Here is a 20,144-nt window from a genome sequence, read left to right on the forward strand (position 1 = left end):
ACAAAACCTTTGACCAACCGCATTATAATTAGATCGTTTACACAAACTTCGAAGGACCGTGCTATATACCAGCTGGCAATCTTAAAATGTACATAACTTTAGAATGTAATCTAGAGGATGTAGTGGTAGTGTATACGTATGTATTATGGAGAAGAGAGAGAGAGAAAGAGCTTAAACTCAAATTAATTGACAAACTTGCTACTGGTCGTGTAACACGCAATATATACGTGTACGTAGTGTACACATACTTACCCCATTATATACATACCTGCAGCCGTACAGTGTTATATAATGCATCATATGACTGTACCTACTAAATGATGTTCGAAAACACCTTATTATTTTTATTTATCATCCCACATTAATTTAGACGATCCCGCGTATGTGAATTAATATTTTACATTTTAATTGAATTGATTATACGTAGTAGGTACAAGTTTTACTCTTGTCCTTCCCTTGTTTATAATATATGCGTTCTAATTATTATATACACAGAAGATAGGTTTTCCACACATACATAAATATTTGTGTACACAACATCGTATCGTTGTTATTAGTGTGTTATTGTCACCCGTTTCAATATTTGTCTTTAATTCGATATCTGTATATGAAACACACAATGCGCATGACCCGTCAATTTAAGTAGTATTCTAGATGATTAATTACTGTGCACGGACGACAGATAAACCTATAAGGCCATTGTTATCCCCGATATTATATTCGACTGGGAAATTCTTCCACGGGGTTATGAGTTTTGATGGTTCGGTGGTGGTGGAGGGGAGATCAACTGCTGCTGTCTGTCGCCGGCGCTACCGCTGCTTGCCCGTTTGTCCCTCTCCCACCCCCGCCCTTCGTAACTGTATATAGACTTTAGAAGTCATGGAAATGGAATTTATTCCAATCCAACAAATTCTAATGGATTTCAAGGACCGTATGCAAATGAAGAGTCAACGACGGCTACGCGATGACTGTACCCTGCAGATGTATATTTTGAATGGTTTTTGATTTTAACCGATTTTTCATTATTATACGTATAGAATCAGGAACAATACGACTGTCGTCGTCTTCGCTATGTTGTTGTTATCGTTATTTCGATTTTATATAATGCTCTCTAGCCAATCGAAACAATGTTTAATAACAATAAAGTAAAAGAAAATACCTCTTTTTTTTTGTTTTTACTAAAATAATTTATCTCGACGTTTAGTTACAAATAATTATGTTTAAAAAATCGCACCGATTATATTACATTAGGTACTATTTAACGTGCACAATGTCAGAGATGTTAAATAGATTTTTTTTTTAATTCCAAACAATGGAGAAAAAAACATTTTTTGAAAATCTCATATTAGTTAGACTTTTTTGTATTTAGATAACTGATGTTTATAATATATTTTATGAACTGTTCATTTAAACCCGGTTTATAGTGTCAAAAAGATAATGCCATATTTTATGTATAAATTTATGTACGTATATACGTATTAAAAAAAAACTTTAAAAATAAATTTGTATCGTTTTTTTTATATATATAAAAAACCGGTCAAATGTTTTAAATGTATTCAGTAAAGCTTTTAACAAAATTTCTGTTTAGAAAGATTGTGCCTGTATAAAATTGCATTTTAATTTCGTATTGTAACGAAAGTATGACATCTATACAACGGTAGTATATGTAATTATAACTGAAAAAGTGCTAGAGAATTGAATTACTATCGTCGCAAAAACTATTTGAATAAACCTTTTTAAATTACATCCTGGTACATCATCACTTATCTCACATCCGGTCCTGTGTCGACTATAGTTGATATAGAGGGAAGTTTGTCGTTATTCCTAATCTTTTGCAGCAAACCGTGGTCAATAGTTTTTAAATGTGCCTGAATAATAATAATGATTTATTTGGAACGTAAAACACATAACAAGTTTAAAGTAAAAAAAAGATAAATGTTTAATAAGTAATTGCTGTAGTATTGTACTATTGACTTTGTTAATATATTTGCACGGCCTTTTAAGCACCGGTTCTCCGTAGAACCGTCTTCCAATATGTATGCTCAGGTTTTTACAGTTCCGTTTTTCTTCGATTGTGACAAACGAGTCTCGGCAATTTCCCCCTTACACACAACCATACACATAAAATTCGACCCCGATTTGTTGTTGTTTTTTTTTTTTTTTTTTATCCCTGTGGTGTATCGTCGCTAGAAAATCGACGACGAAGTGTTTTTGATAAACCAAAAAACAATACTTCCGGGCGCACTATTGAGTGATGTGCGTGCAGAAAACTCCGCATCGCATTTACCCGGATATATATTATCTAGCTGCATATGACGGCCGCACCCGACGAATATACATTGAACATATATCTGCGCGTCGCATCTGTCGGACATAAAGACGAATCACGGAGTTAACGAACCGTTTACATCCCCGACGATTTGGAACATCGCACCTGAGTTGAATCAAAGAAAAAAAAACGAAAACCAAATAAATACCAACACACAGTCACATAAGTCTGATCTGTTAACGACGGATCGCGCGCGTTCGTCGCTGATTTCAACGTCTATTAACCTTTTTTCGGTCGATCCGAAACGTCGGCAAACCATCTACAGATGCGCCTCCGTTTGGAACATTTCGTTCCGGTTTGTTTTTTTATCCGATAGCGTCATCGCGTCCCCGTCGTTTTTGTCTGTCGACCAACGTACGTCAGTCTACGTTACAAGTTAATTATCTATTGTTGGTTCCGTTCTTTTTTTACTTCGGTATTGTTTTGATTTATTATACGCATTTACATACGCTGCAAGTTCACATTTTTTTCTCCGTATTCGTGATTGTGTTATTGTAGTACCTATATATTAAATTGTAGTTTAATAATGATAGTATATCAGTCGTGTCGTGTGATATACAAACATATTCGCAACCGTTAATTAATCAATTAATTCGCAGACTCTTCCACCCTATTCGCGTAAAGTTTCACATCGAATTAATTTCCCTTTGCCCTCTGCACAATTCGACCCTTTCCCCGTCGTTTTCGTCGTCATATTGCCGCAACGTGTGTAATAATGATTATTATTATTATTATTATTATTATTACTACTACTAGTAGTATGTTCTATATTGCGCAGACTGATCGGTATTTGTTTTCGTCGTTTTGGTCGCATATAGGTACTCGTATTTGTTGTACGGCATTAGTGATGATGGACGGTGTATTTTAAGTACGGCATCGGAGGGTGGTGGACTCTCGAATCAATAACATTCGTATACGTATATATAATATATATATATATATTAAATTTGGCGTCAAACCCCTTCACATCCTTCGAGTGTCGCTGCGGGGCAGTGATTTCGCTCTTGAGTTAATTACTGTTGTAAACGTCTACGCCGGTCATAATCTAAAATGCGTGTGTCCTGTTACGATTACGTCTTTTATTTTCGATATTTTTGTCACGGCGCGAAACTCAAGTCTACAGTCTATGCTCAAACCCGAAAGTCGTATTTTTTTATTTTTCATCATTTTTATCGACCCACAACCCTTTTTATTTCGACAGTTTTGAATGTATTTTTTTAATATTCATGAATACGTCAAATACTTAGCGTATATATTTATGTCTGTGAATATTTACATAAAACCTATTTTAATATCTCTTTTATTTATGTATGGACGCTTGAAAAGCATTCAAAATTTTATTTTCAAAAGCAACTAATCTTTTTTTTCGATTGAAATTCCAATAATTTCTTCACACATTTCACCGCTTAAAAATCTAATATTAGCGAATTGTATTTTACTTTACATTCTTGCTGCAAAGTTTATAAGTGCAATATTTTATAACTTAATATATTATTTATTTGATTTTAACTCGCATTTTTATCCCGCGCTAGCCCATAGTTTGCGCACTTTAAATGGGTAATAATTAATCAAAACTTCGTTTATTGCTGTTAGTCGGCTTACAAATATTTCCTTTACTATAAGGATCTATAGAAAATATTTCAATGTTTTGTTTAAACGTAATTAAAATTTTAAAGTTTTCGCCTAATACTTAAGAATCAATAACTTTTAAACAATATACTAGTATACTACACTGGAGAATAATAAGTATTACAACTTATAATTATAATTAAGTATAATTATTCTTATAATGTGTCGATTATTTACTACTGTTTCATACCAATAAAACATCCATATTTTTTTATATAACAATTATTCAACCATTTATTTGTTTTAATCTTGTTTGAGTTCAATATTACCAATTCGTCAATTAATGTCTGTTATAAATAACGCAGTTAAACAGAACAACTATTACTAATTTTATTTTACCTAAAATATTTGTGAACGTTAATTAATTGATTAATCGATTTATTTATTGAGTGTGGTTTATTTATTTTTATAATTCTCCAAAAATTAAATACCGTGTACGTTGTAAAAGTTAAACTCCACTCCGATTTAACTACCTATTTCAAGTTAATAACAAGTTAAAATCACCCATCGTAAATTTAATTACGACTGCTAATACTTCACAGTAGTTTTAAAAGCTTTGGTCATTTCAAAATACAATTATTTTAATTTCTTTATAGACCTATTGACAATAACGTAACAATTTCCATGATCCAACCATAAATTATTTACATTCATCGTTTTCTTTTAACATGTCTTATTTTTAAAAAAAGAATCAATTAATTTTTCATATAATATATTTATAGTCAATTTATTATGTATGTATAATATTAAGTTAAATTATGCCATGTTTATCAAATACTACTTCGTGAATAATAATAAAAAAATAAACTTTCAATACTGCTGAATATATTCATTTTTCTTCCATAATACTATAATTTTGTATTATATTTATAAAGCTGTGCACAGAAAAATAAGACACATTTTATTTAAGAAATAATTTTAAAAGTTCTATTCATATACAAAATTTAACTTATTCTTTTGATCATTCACCTCGCACAAAAATAAACTTGAGCGACAAGGTAAAGTTTTTGCTTATATGGTATACACTATACACACAGATAAGTATTGAAAAAATAAAATACTTCTCTCTTATGAAATGATGATTAAATACTGCATACAGAACTGCAAATATATTTTTTCTTTACTTTTTTTTCTAAAACAACTGAAAAACGTGAATTTTAAAAACGCTTTTTTTATCAAAAAGTTTTGAAACTAAGAATTATTGTGAATTATTGCTTTTAAACAGTACTCATTATTATATCACTGAAAGACTAAAATACATACAAACTTAACTATACATTTTTAATTATAGGCTTAAGTATAGTTCTATTCGCTCTAATGCAAAAAGTAACTAACATAATATCGGTTCTGCTGAATGCAAATTTACTACGTTGAACCTATATGGTTATCAGATATGTGCGTTATAATATTATAACAATGAATTGCCGTAGTTAGCTTTGGACTTCAAGCGCACGTTCGCATAAACATTTTACGAGCATTTGCTGAAAATTGCATCCGTGTTAAAATTTCTAGAGACAACAAATAGCATTGTAAATAATAATACATTATAAATAAATAAATGAACCGTTGTATTTCATTTTAATGACCACTACGCAGTGTTCGTGTTAAAAATGTACAGCCAATCAACCCGCAAGTCTCTTATCGCCTTCTTATTTATAATATATTATTATTACAGCGATTATTACATGTAATGTTGTCGTCGTGTGCGCCAGCGGTGACCGTTGATGTTGCTGCAGGTAATTGCCAGGTGTATGAAATTTTGATGACAAACAGCACGCGCCCGCGCACAGTGTGTGGGCCAAGATCCCGTCATAATAGCCGCTTCTTGTCTGAGAGAAAAATTGCATTCGATCAAAATTATATAGTAGTATAGGTATTAGGTATTCGTCGCGTAGTACCTATATAGACCTTACCGTACCCTTATAAAATATATATATATATAATAATAATTGCCAACATCGTATTATTATCGTCTCGTACATGATATTATATTTATATAATATAGTATTCCCCAGAGGGATCGTGCAGCGTGTGTATAATATATATATATACGGTATCGTCGTATAATATGAGTAGAGAAGGTATTATATAGGTAGTAGATAGCTGCAGTAGAAGTGGTAATAGTAGTAGTACTTCTTACACCATACACAATATTATATGACGTAGTGGTGTGTGTATATTTGTATTATATATATATATATTTATATGGTATATAGTCGGCAAAATGATCAATTGCTTTTCCCGGGCTAAGGGCGCGCCCGCGAAATTCCGTATATCCACTCCCCGCAGTGCGACGACGCGCGGTGGAATACAAAATTGCTTTTCTAAATACCTCCGATATCGTCCGTGAAAATGCCTGTCATTGTCGTAGTATTCGTCGTCCCGCTCGTCTATTCTCACGCTGCGCACATAACTCTACGTATTTTTTTTTCTTTTCCCTTCCTCTCCGCCTTTTCTTTTTTTCGAGTACCTCTGTAGCTAATACCCTTGTCAAATTTCCTGTTAACCACTTTGCAGGTATTTAACACTTCGCCCCGGGCCCCCCGTCTCATATCTTACTCGTTCGGTTTCCGTAGCCATCTATTCGCCGGCACGTGATCAGTGACAACGACGAGGGGTGGAAGATGCGAGGCGATAGAAAATCGTATATTTTTGTCTCCTCGCATTCTGGCTTATTCGTTTTTGAGAAGAATACCATAAAAAATGGTAAGCCGAGCATTTCTATACTTGCGCGCTTTTCTCGGTAGCTAACTACGGGGTGAAAAAAAAATACTTAAAGCTTTTTAAACGAAACGATATGTATGTATATGTATAGACGCGCTTTCAGAATTTAAACGAAATCTGTGGTTTTAACGTCCGACGCGGTGAATAATTGCATTTTACCGCGGGCGAAATACGAATACACATAATATTATTATTATTTACCAGTGCTTTAAATTATTTAATCTCTATACATAGTATATTGGCGATGGAGATAAAATATACCAGGAATGAACGAGAGGGGGAAAATGTTGACAGTCACGTTAGGCGTATATTTATTCTTTCGGTATGTCTATAGAAGATATTGTTTATCGAACGTTTAAGAACCTTCAAATCGAATTTCCCCCGAAATACAACACTTATTCCATTCAGCGATGGTGTACCCTTTTTTCTCCGCGTGACACATGTGTGGAGCGAAATAAAGAACGATGGTTTTATTATTTTTTCTTACTATTAGTATAGTAACTTACCCATTTTGTATTATTACAATAATGCAGAACTCCGCGCTCTTCAGCCATTGCGCCGGCATGTACTTAGAACGCTTGTCAAAATATAGTTGAAACTTGTACATTTTTACAATGATATTTTTTCCGCCCTGTAGTTTTCACGCTTATGTACATATAATGTATATATATGTGTTTATTTTATTATTCGCGCTCTTCGAGTAGGTATTGCAATCGCGTTTTAAACGAATGGTCCATGAACTGCTTAGAGTTCTATGTATGTGCAGCCGCGCATATGTAGGGTGAAAACATTACCATTTTTACTTCGTTCTGAAATCTGCAACCGGCTATAAAAAAATATGATTACATTACACAAAAATATTCATAGCGATTCGACGTATTTACACTCCTGCAATCTCTATTCTGTAAATGCTAAAACCCCCTAAAATGCTATTATACCTTCACCTTCAGTACCTAGCTTTATAGTCCTGCACATGCAGGATATTGCTAAATTATTAAACGTGAGTAGCAAAAAATAAACTTTAAATGTTTATTTGTTATTATCATTGTTTTATATTTTTTTTTATTATTATTATCAAATACTCTGTACGAATTGCGGTTGCTGAATGTTACTATAATGTAGGTAACGTAAAAAAGAAACGCTCGTTTAATTATTTAAACTTTATATTCATACATTGTTTGTATGCATTGTATTATGTATGGTTGTATACTTAGTGGTTCTAGGTTAAATAAAAGAAAAACTACATTTTCTATTCATTTCATAATAATATATTCAAACGGTTCATTTATTCCACTAGTTCAGTTGCTGTTACGTAAAAACATATATATTGTATTGTTTTTGACATTTTAGTATTCGGCCAAAATAACTTACCAACAACGAAGATATGGATACACTGTGTACCACCGTATATTACGCACGTATACATGTAAAAGTAGTCGTCTGAAAAACATTATATTATTTTGTTCGTTACTCGTAAAATGAGAATGTCAATTTCACTTTTGACCGTTCTGAAAAATAAATTAATATCCCATTGGTGACGTTAATGGAAGTCGACTTGACATAAAAAAAAAATTGATTATATCTTCGATGATCCGACGCATAATATTGTTATACAAACCTAATGGTGGTAATAAGCTTTCGACCTTATAGGTCGTGGTGTTCAGTGTAGCCTATTATTATTATTATTAATATACACCTATACCTATTACCACTTATCTGTCGCTTTGTCGTATCGCTTTCTAATAATTACCTATTGTTTACCGTCAACGACGTTCCGAGAACATAATATACCTCCTAATATATATATGTCATATCGTAATTTGCATATACACTGTATTATATTATATTATGCACATATACGTATAGGTACTAGCGATACGATTGTTTTCTCGGAATTGCCATGGATCGTTATATTTTCGTAGTTTAAGGCAAATTTTCGTCCCAGATTTTGCTGCGTCGCAGAGTTTTCGCACAAAGTTTTCATTATTCGTTAATTTGTTCGTCGAACAATAAATAAAAAAAATAAGACATCTCCCGCCCGCCACGCGTTTCGTTGAAAATATAATAATGTAAAAAAAAAAAAAAAAAACAACGAACAAAAAAATGAATATTGTAAACCTTTATATATCAATGTATAATAATATTTATAATCGCGAAAACATTATATCGGCTCTCTTTAGTATATATTATAACGATTTATTAATAATGTATGCGCGCGAGCACGTCGTCGTGTTATTATACTCGTAAAAATTGTGTTGAACCAACACACACACATAGTACACATCGTGCACGTCATATAATGACGACAAAATAAGTGTTTGTTTTGTTGTGTTGACGTGTATTTTTATTATCCTTCGCGCCCCGACATGCGATGCCGAAACACAACAGTAAAAAATCTCCCGATCGATACGGAATTATTATAATATTATTATAATGCGTGCATTGTAAAACGCGCTTCGCAATAATATAATATTTTGTTGTCATATAATAAACGCGTGTCGTCGACGGTTTACTCATTCGTTTTACGCTTTTGTTCAGCAGCTGTTCCGCAACCATCAAGCGCAGCAGGCAGCGGCGGCCGCGGCCGCGGCAGCGAATCCGGCCGCGGCGGCCGCGGTGGCGGCCCAACAACTGCAGCTCATCCAACAACAGCAGCAGCAACAGTTCCATCTGCAGCAGCAACAGCAGCTGGCCGCGGCGGCCGCCGGACTGGCTGCCGCTGCGTCGGCACCGGCCGCGACGCCGGTCGCCGCCGCCGCGGCCGCGGCCACGTTCGCGCCCCCGGGCACGACGGCCACGACACCGTACATCATCAACCCGCAAGAACCTTACATGATCGCCGGTAAGTGTACCACACGCGACGCGCTATTATGTTTTAGCCGTAGTCGTCATTGTTGCACATGATATAATATTATAATAATATATAATATCGGCATCAAAAAAAAATTCATTCGTAATATTATTATAAAATAAGGATATTAATCTAGACAATACCCCCCGTCAATTGAGAATTTACTCAACTACCATAGCTGCAGAGCAGTACTTTTGCACGCTTAAAAAAAAAAAAACAAATTAGAACCGTGTATTAATATATTATACGCGTATAGCGAGATATGTCAATATCCAAATTACATTGACACAGTGTCAACAATGTTACATGTACATTAATATTCATTGTGTTTAGAATTTATGTTTTATGGAATTTTAAAATACCACCAATATGATTCGAAAAAGCGTTTGAATTCAATTGTGCGATGGACATTTTATAATTATTTTCCCCTCGACAAACGATTTTTCTGATAAACGAAAACATAATAAAATCATCTATACTAAGTATTATGCCTATACATAATCTTACTATATCGATTTTGTATAGTTACCTTTCATTACTTGTTTTTATTCCGCGGTATTGTTATTTAGTTTTTTCATGACAAAATTGATTTTTTTAATTTTTTTGTTTGACCGAAGATAATGAAATATTCTTTTCATTTATTTTTGTTCGTGTTCCTTTCACAATGTTTTTCAATAAATAAAAATGCAAAAATAGTCTGGTAGTCTGGTAAATGATCAATTGATAGTCCAAATAATATGTAAATACCGATTATAATATATACAACCACGGCCTTGCCAACAAATTCCTGCACTTCCTGTCAGAATGACGTGCGCTTCTCGTGTGTATTATTTTTTCTGCCTGGTCTTAGTCAACAAATGTTTCCTTACTGTCCACAAATTGTAGAATTTTTGATTTTCCTGTAGACAAGATTATTTTATTCAACCTCGGTATTCTCTATTTGGCTCCGAGAACTCTATTCCTGCGGCCGGTTGTCCTAAATCTAATCGATTTTCGTTGTACTTAGTGCCTGGCCGTAGGACAGAGTGTATACGCGCGCATCATTCCTGTATATACTATTATACCTAACGTCATGTTGTCAAGTCAACTGAATTCTGTATATTCCTGTGACCTATTCTAGTCATGTACATCCGTTTGAATAAGCGAGTTTCCTATACTCCCCTTCGTATACTTAGATACCTGTATCCTTCTGTACAACTCTTGATTTCCACGTCGTATGTGTATTATATTATAAAACCATCGCTTTCGTAATAACTATATATATATATTGTATATACACCACGCGTTTTTGAAATGTACCTACCCATATATTATATTATAATAATATTATTAATATTGTACCGAAAAATGTATATTTCGAACGTTTTTATTACTATCGTGTGCGTGCGTGCGTGTTTTGTCTCAATAAAGGCTTTATGGGCTCAGGTCCGACAGTGGTGCCGCAATACTACGGCGTGCCGTGGGGCATGTACCCGGCGGGCAGCATCATTCAGCCGGCCGGCGCTGCCGGTCAACCCGGCGCCGCGGCCAACGGCACCAACACGGCCCAGCAACAGCGCAGGCCGATGAGCCCGTCGCAGGGTGACGGCACCCAGTACCAGGTCATACCGGCGTTCTACGACCAAAACGGATCGCTGGTGATGACCCGCAACGGCGGTCAGCTCCGGCTCGTGTCGCCCGCATCGGTCATCGTCAATGCCCAACAAGGTACGCTATATCCACACTTGGCCATAAATATTTATTATATTATATAAATCGTACATTATTTATTTTTTTTTTTTTAAATATAATCCTTCTCACGCAGTATTATTATAATTATTATTATTACGCCTAAACGTTATAAGTTGACGTGTGTGCGTGTGTGTGCGTGTGATATGCAAAGCGAAAGTCATTGTCGTTTTTCCCCGCGTCGTGTCGTCGTCGCCGTCTCCGCCCGAAACGTTTTAATTATCAAACGACGGAAAGTACGACGCCGCACCCCCTCGCGCGTTTTTGACGGCGGTCGCGTATATTTACTTTACAGTTTTGCGAGCAGTGTTTTATTAATATATAATATTATGAAATACGCTGACGAGAGTAATACTGCAAACGACTATATTATAGTGAAATAGTTGTTTTAAATGCGGGGCCCGCGTGTCGTCGTACCGTGTATATTATATTGTCATTCGTCTCAACAAAACTGATATCGACGGTAGAGTTACGGTGTATATATATAAATGACGACACAAAAGAGACGTGTGTGACGACCATAATATTGTATTAAAGCTATACATATGTATATATATAGGTAGTTAAATTGTGCGGTGCGTAAAACGAGGCTAATGAATTTTCCGTTGCCCTATATTTAAATACGAGAAATCGTGTTATTACGAGCCCCGCCGTGTGTGTACGTAACAAAATTAAATGCCGTCGTAAGCTCCCGTTATCTTCACCTCCAACGCCGACTTTACCTCTACTATCGCCACCACTTTCGTGTTATTGGTGTTTTATTTCGGGGTGTTTTTTGACAGGACTCCAACCACAGCCTCAGCAGGCGGTCGGTTCGGCAGCCAACAACTATTCGACCAACTTGACCTCACTGACATCCAGCCTTTCGTCGCTGGGGGTCAGCGCAGGTACGTTTTTGCCTTCGTCACCGTTGTCGTCGTCGTCGTCGTCGTTGTTGTTGTTGTTGCATGTCGCATTATATTTACTTATAATATAATATGTATAGAAAAATATATATAATACGCCTTTGCGAAATGCCACACTCCGCCTCGACCGTTTTGTATGACGATTAATGATAATAATATAACAAAAAAAAAACACGTGGTTTAATAATCTTTTATAGCATGCAACAGCAGCCGCAACGTGTATAGGATTCGTGTGGATTAATATTATGTTTTTCATTTAGCGACGCCTTTTATAATAATAATATATTCGTGCAGTTTATTAAAATATGTGGTTTTTGTTTAAAATTTTATTTTTATGTTTTGCACGCTTTTGCATAATAATAATAATAATAATATTTGCTGCCGCCCAACATTGTCACACTACACACCAAAAGATCTCCCGAAGGATCCAAACGCTTTCACCTGACCTACAAATGTCAAATACTATCCCTAGACTCGTTTTGTATTATACACTTTTGCGTTAAATAATAATAATACCAACCATACCGCACTTAACCGCCCCACTCAAACACACTAACCAGCACCATTACTGCTGTACTACTATTATACTCACCCGCTCATCAAAGTGTATACATCCTCTGCTATCGATGCCGCCGGTAAAATAAAAGAGACTCGAGTGCAAGTTTTCACACGTTGTTTTACCGCTACCCCACCTGTTATTATATTAATATCCGATTATACACGTTTGAGAGACACGATTTCTCACACGAGTAATTTTTTTTTTAATATGACGTTTTGTTGTGTATAATATGTATGTTATAAATTATAATGATATTGTTTAGGTTGCTACTACATGTGTATAGCGTGTACGATGAGCGACTATACACTTACAATTCATTCTTATTACATTTTTCCCACCTGTTAACACGATAGATTTGCAAACTATACATTTTTATATATCATATATGTACACTAGTTATGCTGATACTATGTTACACTGTTACTAATACTAGCATGGCGTAGAATTAAGTGTATGTGTAACACGATTTTATAAAAATTCTATGCAATCAAACTATTGACGTCATCTATGTATAATGTATATTACAGATAAAGTTAGTAAGGCTCGAGAGAATTGTTTTTCTTCCTTCCACTATATACCCACCTATTGACCGTATATGTATTCTTTGCTGCAGATTCTACATTTTTCATTTGTAGTGTGTGTACCTAGTGTAGTTTCCAACGAAAGAATGAGTAATATCCTTTATATAACCACATATTCACGCCACTACAATTTTTTTTCATCAACGCTCAAAATTCAACTACATGTCTAACCTACAGCAGTGCCTATTTATTAAACACTCATATTTAATTTTATACCGTTTCTCCGTTAGATTTTAATTTTTTTTTTTTTGATACTTATTATTGCTTTTAATAACCATTATATCCTACTATTATTATCCTGTGTTTGCGGATTGATGGATTTGTTACTAAATATACCGTCGGTGGTCGTATTTGTAGCTATATTTGTTGCATACATAATTAGTAGAATAACCGTCATTGCCGTGTAACGTGCACGTGCCCATTTAAATCTTCGACCGACGGGTTAATTAAAACGGAAGTATCGTGACAACACGATCAAGATGGATGTGTTCGTTAACCGCCTCTATGCCTCGATGTACGGGTGAAGAAAACGCACTAGTAACAACTAACACCGATGAAATTTATTACTATTATCATCCCGTCTTAAAGTTTTAGGGGTCGATTAAATTAAACCTGAGTAGTAGGATCATAAATTTTAACATAAAAACACGATGCTTAAGGCACAATTGTTGTTCGGTTCTCGTGGATTTAATTTCGCAGCTTTATTATTATTATTGTTATTGTTATTATTATACACATACCTATGCACTGTGGGCGTCGTAGCGTTTTCCCGAACAGCCCCAAGTAATAATATTATGTACACCTAACACGAATAAATACCGCGTTGCGTCCACCCTGTATAGTGTATTATATTAATTATCATTATACGCTCGAATAATAAAAACAACGTTAACATTTTTTTTTTTTTTTGTTTTTTAAATTTATAATATTGTACTATAATAGACGTCTAGTTATTGTTTCGGTTTAAACTGTAGATTAGCCGTGTATGAGTTACGTGAACAATACATTTACTCGACAATTAAAACTGCAGTGTAAATGACACCACTGCTTTTGCGTCTAATTGTTATGTTTTATCATCGCATATACTACCTACCTACTGACAAATTCATATATATATATATAAGCATGTATTTAAAAAGCAACAATACTTACGGGGCTGTTTTTTCCCGCGTGTGTTTTCGACAGCAGGCATACACGATGTCAATGTCAGTCTTGGTCTGGGTTCTGGAAATGCCGGCAGACGCGATTCCTTTGACCGTAATACGTCCGCTTTTTCACCGTCCATGGATTACGCCCGTCATAAGTGGCCACAGTACAACACACTGGGTATGTACATATATTTGATTTTTTTTCCGTATTGACCGTGATAATTAACAGACTATCTTCTGTCTACACTATACAGCGTCCCAAAGCCCCTTGGGTCTCGCCTCGGGATCTCTTACCCCTCCACCAGCTATGGGCTCCGCGTCCAATTTACAGATGGGCCTCATGGGTTCGGCCAATAACGCCAACAGAGGTCTGATGAACGCTGCGCCAGGTGCAGAAGCCATGTCCAAGTTCAGAGCTAGTGGTACGTACATGTTTGTGTATATAATATAATAACGTTATTTATGACTACATAACACTGTGTTGATATTTGTATTAATTTTATTTTATTTTATTTTTGCAATAGATTACGCTATGGGTGGTCTAGCCGCTAACGGAGCCATGTTTAGCACAGCTGCAAATCCGAACAATACGAATTCATTGTTCAACAAAATGGGTGGAGTTCGTGGCAGCGCTTCTTCGTTGGGTGGTTCCTCCATAACGTTGGACTCAAAACCGTCCGGCCGTAGCAGGCTCCTAGAAGACTTCAGGTAGGTTACCTTCTTAAGAACAGTCTCTTGCCTGCTGTAATTTAGGGGATGAGCTCATCGAATAAAGTATGAGGGGGTATCAGTATTTTATAAAGTATTTAATTTATTCTATTTAAAAATGTTAGAATTAATGTAATCGATTACTTGTTTTACTCTATACTACCTTTTGTGCTTGATTTTTATGTTATTAAAAACATTGGTAATGAAAAATCGTATAAATTCTGGATTTCATTTCTATTCACTGCAAGATTAGAGGGAAGGGTAGATTTATGTCTTGATTATACGTTTAAATGGTGTGGCTCATCTCCCAACCATATACAGCATGCCTCTGATCAATTAATCGTAATCGATCCAATTCTCCTGCACTGTGGCAGGAACAATCGTTACCCCAGTCTTCAACTACGAGACCTCACCAATCATATTGTCGAGTTTTCCCAAGACCAACACGGCTCTAGATTTATACAACAGAAGTTGGAGAGGGCTTCCACGCCCGAAAAGCAGCTGGTGTTCTCTGAAATATTGGCCGCTGCGTATAGTTTGATGACCGATGTATTTGGCAACTATGTTATTCAAAAGTTCTTCGAGTTCGGCACACCTGAACAGAAATCTACATTGGCGCAGAAGGTATGTGATTGTTGTCACAATACATTATATTATTTCTGAATAATTTAAATATTCCGATGTTCTAATATGTCTTCTTGATTTGTTGTACTGTACATCAATTAGGTACGTGGACATGTATTGCCTTTAGCGTTACAAATGTACGGCTGCAGGGTTATCCAGAAAGCATTGGAAAGCGTGGGTGGAGAACAACAAGTGGAAATAGTCCGTGAGCTAGATGGCCATGTCCTCAAATGCGTTAAAGACCAAAACGGTAATCACGTAGTTCAAAAGTGCATAGAGTGCGTTGATCCACACGCTCTCCAATTCATCATCAATGCTTTCCAAGGACAAGTAAGTGATTTTTAACTACAAAGATCAATATTAAACATTGGATGAAAACTGTGGTATCTACTAATACCTAATGGCATTTGATTTCTCCAGGTCTTAACATTATCAACACATCCATACGGATGCAGAGTCATTCAGCGTATACTCGAACATTGTACATCTGAACAGACAGCACCGATACTCGACGAAATGCATCAACACGTTGAACAATTGATACAAGATCAATATGGAAACTATGTAATTCAACATGTATTGGGTACGTTTGCGATAAACCTGGTCTTGTTCTATTTTAAAGAGTACAATTTGTATTAATATGTAACTGCTCTTCGGGGTGTACTTTCTTTGGGTTTTGTATTAAATTATTCAACCATCATTTCATTTCACAGAGCACGGTAAGCAAGAGGACAAATCTAAATTAATATGCTCTGTTCGCGGAAAAGTGTTGACTCTGTCCCAACATAAGTTTGCATCTAACGTTGTGGAAAAATGTGTAACACATGCTACACGCAGTGAACGTTCGATGCTTATTGAAGAGGTTTGCGGTTTCAATGACAAGTAAGTAGCCATATAAATTGATTATATATTCTATTTATGTTGATATTAAATTGGATTTTTGTTTCTTACCATCTAGTGCCTTACATGTAATGATGAAAGATCAATATGCCAATTATGTAGTGCAAAAAATGTTAGATGTATGTGAATCTTCTCAACGTAAGGTGCTCATGCACAAAATCCGTCCTCATTTTGCATCATTGCGCAAGTACACATACGGTAAGCACATAATTTCAAAATTGGAAAAGTACTTCATGAAGAGCAATCAACAATCAGTGCCTGTATCTGAATTGGGACCTATTGGACCACCAACAAATGGAGTGCTTTAAACAGTTCTATATTTTCTACTACAATTTTTTTTTTTATTATTATTATTATTGTATCCCTTAATTAGTATTTTGAATCCAAATTAAGTTCTAATTATTTTTCTTTTATTTTTAAATTACTATATTATTATTACTCAAAGTTAGTGGGTTTAACTTAATTTTTGTGCATTAAAAAAAATTAGTATCCAAATTTAGTTAGCAATATGTGGATTTGGATGGTTTTTTTTTTTTTTATTATTATTTGTTAGAAACAAAAAAAAAAGTAAATAATTACTAATTAGCTTATTAGTGTGGGGCTTTAATATATCTTAATATTAATTACACTTTGAATACAATATGGCAAATACGACAAATTTTTTTTAACAAGTTCTAATATGGTGACGTTTACAAGGTATGTATATTATAAAAAAATTAGCACCCCATTTTGTGACCTTAGCGAATTTCTTATACAGCGTTCGTGTATATTTTGCTTCCAATTATATATTATAGTGTACAAAAAAAAAACCGGGTCATCTTTTTAAATAAATTTTTTTTTAACTTAACAAATGATTGTGTATAATATTTTGTATATCATTTTTTTTATTATTATTATTATTATTATTATATAGTATTTCATTTAATTTTTTAAACAGGGTTTAAATTAGATTTTGATAGTGAAGTTTTGTTTGTTTTCTGTAATATAAAATCAAGTTTCTTTCTCTATATAAATATTATGCATATATACCTATAAATCGAAAGTAATTCATTCCTGTAATTTTTTTTTATAAATACGCTGTATAAAGAAATTATATAATGTACACATTTAATCGCTACAATGCTTGTTTTTTTTTTTTTTTTTTTTTTATATATATATATATATAAATGTATAAAATTGCATATTTTTAAATCTGTGAAAGCCATTATGTTTATGTTGTATATGAAAAATCTGTAAGCTAAATCCTACCAGTTTTGGGTACATAATTATTTTTTATTTTTATTATTATTCTATCCGTACTGAAAAAAATTGGTGATAAATGTGTATATAAATTTATGTTTTTATATATATACAAAAATTATCCTGTCATTCGTAATAACTAATAATTTTATATAATTTTATAAAACTCAAAACGTGTATTTCATAGACGCATAAGTTAGACTACGATGTTCCTGATAATATGTACATAATGAAGAAATGTGAACATAATCTTTTTTCTCAAGTGATAAATTATAAAAGTTTTCTTTTCTTTCCAATTTATTTATTAAACATATAAAATAAATACACAAATAACTCTTTTAAGCTCCATTAACAGGCTGGAAAAATTAAACAATTTAAAATTAATATTATATTTTATGTTTTGGTTATTATAATGTATGAAACATCTAAAAAATAAAAAAAATTTAAGACTGCTAATTTTTAGTGTAATGTGTAATTAATCTTTTTTTTTTTTTTTTTTGTAATATAATGGACTTGTACCCGTCTATGAACTTATAAATGCAAAATTTTGGTTCTACAACAATAATATTGTTTTCCAGAAACTCCTTATTTATTTCAACTCCTATCAAAAGTTAATTAAAATAAAACTGTTGTCTTGGCTGTTGCCTTCATCTAGTAACTTTCCATTTTTAAAAGATATCGCAGTTTTATACATTTGCATTTTTATTTATACTCGTTTAATTATACGCAATCATTATTCTAAAATATAAATTCCATTAATAACAGTTTATACAACTTTTGCATTCAGAATTATTAATATACACATTTTTATATATGTTAATATTATATTTCTAAAATTTTAACCACAAAATATGCAATTTATATTTGTACTTCTTGACTACATTACACGCATCCTTTAATTATTAGAACCATATACACCTCATTAATATTTTATTTTTAATAAATGGGGCTGTATTTATGTGTGAAATGCTATCCCTACCTATATTATACATGTTAATAGATTGATCAGATAGTTGTTTTTCAAGACACGCTTAGTATATGACCATAATATAACAAATATCTATCATAAAATTCTTATATAGGAACTAATTCAATGATGTGAGCAAAAAGTGTAGATCCTGATTTTTTCACCTTAAAAATTAGATGTATAATATTTCTTATATAATATTTGGAATAGCTGTTGTAATAAATAATTAATAGTATTAAATATAATAATAATAATATAAATTAATGAAAAATATTCCCATATTTATGTTCCCGTATTTCCTTTAATCCCCTCGTAATCTATTTACACTAGTTTACTAATATAATAATATTATAAATATATTTTGATTTATATTTTTAGATTTATTTTTAATTATAATTTTTCGTCTATTATTATCTTATTTTTTTCTATATATGTGTATAACTAATAAAATAATAGTTAGATTATTGTAGAAATGTTCATGTGCGATAAATTATGCATGGAAAACATATTATTTTCAGTATAAATGATTAATGACATAAACTTTTAAAGTTTTAAGTAGAATACACGTATATAAATAAAATGAAAAACACAGCCTGTTTACTCTATGACCATACAACGGTTAGAATTTTTACTTTGTTTATCTGTATTTTAATTTATTATTCCTATGTAAATTTGTATGGGGTTAACTACTAACAATTTAATATTGGCAGTGTAAAGAAAACGTATAAAAGTTATATAATTCATAGCAAGACTGATGTGTAAAGGTTTATTAATATTTCGACAGTGTAAGTAAAATTGTTCATTATTATTTCCATTATATAATATTTATAAATATATGAAAATAATGTTATAAAGTTATTAATTTTTATTAGGTTTTTTTATTCTAATTGACGTTTTGTTAGTTTTTTTTTCTTTTGTTATTTTTAATGACTATCAGTGTATGAATTTCTCTTTCACTATGTATTTAATAATTATTATTTTTATTTTTTTTTTTTTTTAAGAAATTCAAAACAGCTTTAAAACTTTGCTGTGGTTTTAAATATAAACATTATTATTTTATAGACCCTATTCGATTTACTAAGGAAATATCGTAGTGGTATTTGATTAATGTAATAAAAACTTAATAATTAAATAAATATTTTTAGTATATATTACTATTATATAAATATATACATATATATTATAACGCCTGTATATTCAAACTTAAAATTTTTTTTGTGTATTGGTATAGTGTAACATTTGAATTTGTAGT

General features: G+C 33.0%; 1 protein-coding gene across 14 annotated transcripts in view; it reads left to right on the forward strand.

Moving 5' to 3' along the window:
- Positions 1-19,896, forward strand: part of LOC114121075 (maternal protein pumilio) — a 102,098-nt gene extending 82,202 nt beyond the window's left edge. For 6 of the 14 annotated variants that reach the window (XM_050197858.1, XM_050197867.1, XM_050197860.1 and 3 more), the window contains 11 exons: positions 9,221-9,524; positions 10,944-11,240; positions 12,044-12,148; positions 14,492-14,632; positions 14,709-14,876; positions 14,979-15,162; positions 15,537-15,786; positions 15,889-16,116; positions 16,207-16,369; positions 16,500-16,668; positions 16,745-19,896. In XM_050197858.1, coding sequence (XP_050053815.1) covers positions 9,221-9,524; positions 10,944-11,240; positions 12,044-12,148; positions 14,492-14,632; positions 14,709-14,876; positions 14,979-15,162; positions 15,537-15,786; positions 15,889-16,116; positions 16,207-16,369; positions 16,500-16,668; positions 16,745-16,994 — 2,259 coding nt within the window. In that variant the 3' untranslated portion in view covers positions 16,995-19,896. The remainder of the gene's footprint in view (positions 1-9,220; positions 9,525-10,943; positions 11,241-12,043; positions 12,149-14,491; positions 14,633-14,708; positions 14,877-14,978; positions 15,163-15,536; positions 15,787-15,888; positions 16,117-16,206; positions 16,370-16,499; positions 16,669-16,744) is intronic. The other 8 variants (XM_050197869.1, XM_050197871.1, XM_050197865.1 and 5 more) reach the window with 8 other exon arrangements.
- The last annotated feature ends 248 nt before the right edge of the window (positions 19,897-20,144 follow it).

Source organism: Aphis gossypii, chromosome 1, assembly GCF_020184175.1.
Source record: "Aphis gossypii isolate Hap1 chromosome 1, ASM2018417v2, whole genome shotgun sequence".
Classification (NCBI taxonomy): Eukaryota; Metazoa; Arthropoda; class Insecta; order Hemiptera; family Aphididae; genus Aphis; species Aphis gossypii.